This window comes from Morone saxatilis, unplaced genomic scaffold, assembly GCF_004916995.1.
Source record: "Morone saxatilis isolate NCDOM2014 unplaced genomic scaffold, NCSU_SB_2.0 Contig14, whole genome shotgun sequence".
NCBI lineage: Eukaryota > Metazoa > Chordata > Actinopteri > Moronidae > Morone > Morone saxatilis.
This window is the reverse complement of record NW_023339696.1, coordinates 5091422-5099614: the sequence shown is the minus strand read 5'-3', so window position 1 is coordinate 5099614 and position 8193 is coordinate 5091422. Positions and strand designations below refer to the sequence as shown.

General features: G+C 35.0%; 1 protein-coding gene across 1 annotated transcript; it reads right to left on the bottom strand.

Moving 5' to 3' along the window:
* Window positions 1-2976: 2976 nt before the first annotated feature.
* Window positions 2977-6591, bottom strand: cabp5b (calcium binding protein 5b). The gene is made up of 6 exons (XM_035655292.1): window positions 6541-6591; window positions 5225-5255; window positions 4990-5133; window positions 4313-4422; window positions 4032-4179; window positions 2977-3005 (listed from the first exon to the last, which is right to left on the bottom strand). The coding sequence occupies exons 1-6, from the start codon at window positions 6589-6591 to the stop codon at window positions 2977-2979; spliced, it is 513 nt and encodes a 170-aa protein (XP_035511185.1).
* Between the last annotated feature and the right edge of the window lie 1602 nt (window positions 6592-8193).

Below are 8193 nucleotides of genomic sequence, written 5' to 3'. Positions count from 1 at the left end.
TCAATTACACTAAAACAACATTTTGAAAATACATTCTGGTTCATTAAGCTTGCTTTAAGCTTTTTTACTTTTTTCAGTCAGTAGATGAGAATTAGAGTGGTGATTTTGTCTTATCTGCCATCTGTTCATCTAAGGGTCCCATGATGAGGATTACAGAGTCTGAACTAATCCACCCCAGAGAGGCAGATTATTCCTGAGATTGTTTATATGTAGTTGTATGTATGTTGGTTCATGATGTATGATTCGTTCAACACTTGAAATTCATTCTATGAGCTGTGAGAGACTGAATGGGAAGCTTAAAATCATTGTCAAATTCACAAGCAAATAATATAACAACTCAAATGTTGAGAATAACTGTCACAGGTTAGCATTAGGGGATGTCAGTCTTAAAAAAAACTTTGTCTTAAATTTGCTCAACTATCCACCACATCATCACAAGGCAAGGTTATGTACCTTGCTGTGTCACTGCAAAGTTTTCAAAGCAGCAATGGCATTGGCAGATCCCTTGCGTGATGTTTTATATGCGTGATGTTTTATATCTTGCAACACTGGTCACCATGTAGGTTGATGGAGCAATACTCTTTTGTTTCACAGCAATTGTATGTTATTACATTGATTCCAAACACACATCAATGTTTTTTACTGACAATCTTGACATTTTACTATGGCCTCAAAAGACTGTGACCAGCACATTTATTTGAAAGACAAAAATAGCTATTGTCACTTTCAACAATTTTCATGTTGGCCTTTTGTTATGCAACAGCATTAGTGACCTTAGAGAGATTATTTTTCAGTGAAAGATGCCAAATGAACAAAGTGGTTGGCAAATAAATCTGTTATTATTATTATTGTTGGCAATGTGCCATTCAGAAATAATACCAGGCATGCTTGCTAAAATGTGGAATAATCTGCTTTGAAAATACAATGCTCTATTAATTTAGGTTTAGTTAAGATTTATTTAGTAAGGCATATGGCCTTGTCTATTACGGTAAGTACATCCTATGAAGGAGCAATACTCCGGTAATCAGTTGTACTCAAACATTACTCACATTAAATGTTGATTATGGAGTTTTATTTTTGTTTTTTGCACACTCATGTCCCACAAAAAAATCAAATGCAAATGCACACATGGATTAAATTAGTATGTGCCACTGAAGCCCACAACTCAGGCTTGAACAACATGTTGGTCAAATTTTGGCTTGACTGTAGTGCCAGACAAAATCATTACAGATCATCCTCTGGGACCTCATAATATCTACGCCAACCTGGAAGGCAGTATGTTGTTCGAGAACAAAGTGTTGGATAGATGGACAGACTGACAGATTAATTGACTGACCCAATCTGCAGTTTTTCAGAGCTTATTTTCCTTTTTTTACAGCCTTATTATCAAAAATTTATTTTCTCATAAACGCAGGTTCATCACACACAGATCTGTAAACTCCTAGGTGTCTGTGAGGGACATGTATGTGTTGATGTTTGAAAATCACTGCTATAAGCATTAGTAATCATACTTTTAATCTAATGCTTTGATTTAACATTTACATACCATAGTTTAATGACTTCATAATCTCTGAGCATAATGTCTCTTTGCAAGATCAAGCTTCTTGATCACAAATAAACAATTTATTATCAGACCTGTTTGTCACCCCTGCTGCAACAAGTGGAGGCAGAGGATTAGGATCAGACATAACAGGTAGTTTACAAAAAGAAAAAAGGACAACTAACAAACATCTGATAAATAACTTGCATTTTCATTTTTATCTAAGTATGATCATATGAACAACTTCCAGAAAACACATTTATTAATACAGTATTGAAGAAAGTTCAAGCAGATGGTGGACTGCCTTTACACCCTGTTGGGACAGAGGCCTGGGAGGTGAAGAAGTGGCATTAGAGGACACTTGGGCCTGCTGAGATCCTGTTCTCCAGGTGCCACTGGGGGGACAGATGGTTTTTATGCCAGGGTCAAGGCTGCAGTCACATCAAAGGGACTGTGTCAGAGTCAACCATTACTTTTGGGAGGTCAGTGCTGAACATTCTCAGCTGATTGATAATGTCCTCTTATTTGTTGCAGAGACTCCTTACAGTAGATGAGGAGCTACACTGAGGAAGATCTGTTGTCACTGTCCACAATCAATATACTAAAATGGGAAAATATCAACTGATCATCCTCAGGAAGAAGCATGCACACAGTTAATTTTTACTCCCAGGTCATCCACACATCATTATCTATGTTTCATAAATGCTATGGGTTCATCTTCCTTATTATGTTTTCCCCCAGTGGGGTTAAGATGGGTGGGGTTTGCTCAAATGTAACTTATAAAGAGAAGCAGACCACACATTGGTTTGTCCTCAGCCCACACCTGTGTCCTTGTAGAGTCCCGCCATTCTACTGGTTATTATATTTATGAGTGTCCGACTTTTAACTAGTGTTCATGTCAGCATCTTAGTTTGATACGACTGGGAAACTCCAAAATATCTGACTTAGTGCTTAGTAACATGGAAGTGCCTGACAGGTGGACACCTCATGTCAGCCAAAGTTTGTTCTTCAATATAATTAAACCAAAGTTTAATGAATATAGTGATATTGTCAAACCACAGTATTCTTAAATTCTTACATGATCAACTATGTTATCATACAACAGTCTTGAGTTGTCAATATACTTGTAAGTCATAAACATGAGTCCTTACCATCCATCCCATAGGAACTTGGCATGAGCTTCATATCCCACAGACCAGTAAAGAAAAAGGAATTATGATTTTTGTTATTTTTTACATCCATATAAGGGTCATTCAAGATCAATCTTCTTTAACAAAAAGAACAAACTTTTTTATCCACACAAGTGTGTCTGAGGCAGTTGCCACTTAAACAATGAGGAGATAAGGTAAAATTAGTCATAAGAAGTAGGCTATCATCAGCATACAATTCAATAAAAAATGCTCTCCATTCACAGTCACCCATTCATTCTGTTGTCCTCATTTCTGCGACATCATTTTCACAAACTCTGTAAAGAGAATGGACAAGATACTGATTAGCTTAATTCTTGTAGGTTTGTAGCAAACACATAATGATTAGCTAGAACTCCAAACTACATATACTTTCTGCTTTCCCATTCTACCTAGCAAATTACAAATATTAATATATAAAAAAACAATGAGAAAACTGGATATTTGAACTAAAATAAAATAAAATTTGACAAAACAAATTATTTTAACAAAGGTTTTTTATGATGACAGTTGTTAACTTTGCAAGGCAGCTGGTCTCACAAATCTCAAGATCACATCCATCTTGCTAGGTTTCAATCAATGTGTTTGTGTCCAAACCACTGTGGTTTAGACCAATCAGCGTCCTTTGAGGAACTACTGGAAGCTATGGCATGAGCTAGGTTGGCTTAAAGCTAGGTGTGTGGGGGAAGTAACTGTTTGTTCAGTAGATGCTGCTAGTATCAGTTATATCAGCAGTGTATTTCTTCATCGAAAGAAGAGCACAGAACGGCACTGAAGGCTTTTCTCAATGGAAAAGATGTTTTAGATGTCTTATCCCTACTGACTTTGGTAAGAGTTTGACTATCTTATATCATCTGTTGATCTGATTGGTTGAAGTTTACCCATGGAAGATGGTAAGAGACCGATGGTCCATCCAATCACCTGCTAGTATTTTCTTAAAGTGCCTGCCCTTTTCCTAACAGTTTACAACAACAAGTTCCCAGATGGATCCAAGTAACAAACCATCTGGGGCATTCACGCTGGTTGTGACTTGTCATAGCAGCAAAAGCACAGGTGAAAATGATAACAAATACGGCTCAGATGCCTTCAGGTGTGAAGACACACAAGTGAGGAAGCTACAGTACCAGAGCCCTGTCATTTTCTTATTTTCTTTATTTGTCTTTATTTAACAACACTTTTAAAATTGCAGCTATTTATATTAACCAAAGATTATTGATTCAATTAATGTTACTTCAAGGCAATAAAAAAAGACTAAATTAGTTTGTGTATGTGTGTATGTGTGTTTATATTTCCTTGTATCTCACCCTCAAAGTCAACTGTTCCATCCCCGTTGTTGTCAACTTCTCGGACCACTGCATCAATTTCATTTTTGCTGGTTTGTTCTCCTAATAACTTTATCATGGCATGTCTCAGCTCATCAGATGTTATACAACCATCACCGTCTATATCAAACTGTAGGAGAGAGGAGAAATATGTTATATTGCAGTCATCTTTTTGCCAGATTTCAGTTTTTACTGTATGCTCATTTAATATCCACCATGGGGTGCCAAAGACCAAAAGAATAGAATAGGTATGTTGAGCTCACCTCTTTAAACGCATCTTTAAGTTCCTTCAACCCAATCATCCCTGCAGTTTCAGCCAGAAGTTTGGGGGTCATTAGTTCCACAAAATCTTCAAAGTCCACCCGTCCTCCCACTGTGATAAGACAAATGATATAACTATATGCAGGCAGTCTCAGTGGGGTGAAATGCTCACAGTGTTAAGTCAGGTTTCATAAATGATCATAGGATGGTTCAGATTCAATAATATGATATACAGATACATGATAACTAAGATGATTATCTGTGCTCTGCTGTACAATTTATGTGAACCACTGACAAACAATGAGTCTACAAACAATGTTGGGAAGGCTTCTTTCAAGACAGAAATATACACGTATTGTATCCAGAGACATGCCTGAAAAACACATTTCCAGAAACTTTTAAAAATGATAAATCTGCTTGAAGATTATATTTTGGTGTTCTGGCAAAAAAAAAAAAAAAAGTAGTTAATTCTCCAAAACATACAAAACTGGCTTGAAAAAATTATTTTGTTGTATTTGTCTATACTTTGTTTAATGCACTGATAAAAAAGGGAAACACCCATATTACAACAGATTATGTTTTTAATCACTTTTATCAGCCCAACATAATCTTAGTAATAAACAACAATGGAGTTTGACATATTTAGTTTTTTTCCCTTAAATTACAGGACGTTACTCACAGTTCATGTTGATGTTCTGGCTGAGTTCTATGAGCTCCATTTCAGTCGGCATGTAACCCATGGTCCTCATCAGGTTCCCCAAGTCTTTACAGCTTATTAAACCATCCTTGTCTTTATCAAACTCTACAAAAGCTTCACGCAACTCTAGAGAACATACGGAGACAAAATTTAGAAAGGTATGTGCATGCAACATTATACAGCACTCTATATCTGAAAGCATTGAAACAGCAGTTACCTTCAATCTCATCTTGTGTCAGAGCTCTTGTCTGTAAAACAATAATGCCAAGGACATAAAAGTTACTGTGTTTTATACACAGTAGTATGTATCGTTATAGCCACAGTTATCTAGATTGTGTATACAAAAAATAAAATCTAATTTCTCTATCCATACATAAATATATACATATGTATTGCAGATGAAATGTGGAATAAACACACTCAACACACTTGTTGAAATGGTGAAATTTCCCACATATCACAGCTAAAGTTTTTAGTTTTAATTTAGTTTAGATGCACTTCATTTTTACCATTGATCAATATGTCACATTCTTCCCCCAAAGTTCTCCAAATAACACAAATACTAGACACAGTATGTTCTCACTGTAACTCCTGATATTAAGATGTTTATTGTTTTGCATAGGCTTTTAATTTCTGTGTCTCTATAAAATTGTTGTTCATATATACATATACATATACAAGTGAAAAACTCTTTTATTCAGTTCTGAATCTAGAGATAATTATTTTTTAATATTGTAATATAATTCAAATCAAAGACCAATTCTGAATATGTGAGTGGGTTTATATTTCTTTAGCACTGTCCACAGAAAGGATGCTGGACTATTATATATAACATCATATATAATATATCATATATAAATCAGCCTGCTGACACACTCATATGTATTTCTGTACATTCTGTGAACACGTGCTGGCAATAATATCCAGACACATTTCTGTTCATGTGATTCTAACATCTGTAAATATGTCATTTGTTAAATCCTTGCTTACATATTTTTTTTCTTAGTGCAGATTCCTTATAAATTTCAATTACTGGTCAAAAAAGAATACAACTGCAAATATGTTTTCATATATATATGTGTGTAATATTAAGTAGGTATTCTTTGAAATCGGGGACAAAGCACAGAAATTGACTGAAAACAAATGCATCCACCTAATGCACCAGCTAAAAAGTTTGCCCTCCCATCTCTACTCCACGGGGAGTATTCATCTAAGGTTCTTTTCCCATTAACCTAAAATAACACCATATAAGAATGACAATAATAACAAAATAATATCTGTCATAAATGTTTAACAGATGAAAGTAAGATTTATGTTCCTGGTAAACCAATGAAAAACACAGTAATGACATACAGTATAGATATACCTAATTAATTAGAAATGTATAAAACTCTTAAGCTAAAGACAGGTAAAAACAGTAAAAAATACAAAACAAAATAAAAAATCAAACAAACAAAAACTAAACTAAACTAAATAAAAAAGAGCATAAAACCATGACCTGTACTGTAAAACCCTAAAATCATTTTGACTCACATGTCTCCTGGTTCCTCCTCTGAGAAAAATGCAGGCTTGTTTAAGACTCATGATGAAAACCTTAGTTGGGATCCTGGGCTTTTTGGATTTGTGAATATCTTTTTTATTTCTATATTGTTCAGTTTAGTCCTTCCTGTGCGAGCATGTGTATCTGTGTAAAGCGTGATCAGCAGTGATCTGTGTATGCCAGAGAGGAGGGATGAGGTCTCATATGGATTATCTCTGCAGCTTTGGTCCTGAAAAGCTTAATGCTGTACATATACACAATTTCATATACACAGTCAGACATTACTGTTGTTTTTAAAAACCTTTTTTAATAAAGAATATTGGTAAATGTATCTAAATGTCATAAATGCATTTTACTGTCATAAGAATAATTTGTTTACTAATGATTCAAATAGCTATCTCATCTTTCAATCTTTATTCATCTGGAAATGTAGAATAAATATCTGTCTGCTTATTGTTTGCACTCCTTGTTGACTTCTTTTATGTGGTGCTATAGTCAAGTAAATGATTGCCTGGATAAAGCTTTCTATCTGTCATCACTAAATTCAACAAAACTGAATACAACAGATGCGAAAGTGGAGAGGGAAAAAGTCTAGTCATAGAGCCACATACTGTAGTAATTTCAAAAAAATAAATATATGTGTAAATATGTAAAAAAAATAATAATAATGTTATAGCCAGAAGTTCTGATTAAAATGTAGTATTAATCAAAACGATACAATGCTGTATAATCTCAGCATGCAAGGTATCTCATTATTAATAAATGACTGCAGCATATACATCATCAGTCTATTACATAACCATAATGCTTTGTCATATTTAAAAGTTCTGTGCAATTTAAGAAGCTATTTTCTTCTCAATCTACACACAGTGATCATATTTGAAGCTGAATAGTTTGTTGCGTTTCATGAGAAGCCCATGAATGAAATTAATGAGCACATGACCAATTTGATTCCAGAAAAGTTTAATAAAGTAGTATTTCTCTTCTCTTTCGAGTTACATCATCCATTTACATTGAATATTGTGGCAGAGTGAGGTGCTGAATATGCTCTGTCCACTTAAAGAAACATTATGAGATAAGAAGACACGGTAGTATGTTAAACAGGAAGGTGGTCAGAGTCCATGTTTGATAAAAAACACACGAAATTCAGCTTGACATATTATAATCTGACAGATGTATTTGAAATACATTAAATATATCAAAAGCCCCTCCCTTACAAACTGCCAATGCAAATCCAGAGCTTTCAGAGGGTTTACTTCTGGCGTTGCACTGACAACCATGGAGAAATGCACACAGCCTGTATTCAGAATGATGCCTTCAAATGAGCCGCCAGGACGTCCATAAGGTTGTGATGTCACAATTATACAGCCACCACCATCAGTCACGCTTCCAACACAGCCCACCCTAAGCTACAATCTGCTAAGAATGAAGCTGTAAAATACACCAATTGCAAATGGTAAAGCACAAATGAAGTGTGTGGTTATTTGCAGCAAAGCAATTCATTCATGTATCACTGGATTATTCGAGTAATCCAGAGATACAATAACATTATAATATAGTTCTGAGTCTTGTACTTGTGCTGACAGTTGATCCTTCTTTTATAGCCTGTCAGTGTCCTTCTCTATGCAAAGTGAACTTCCTCACAG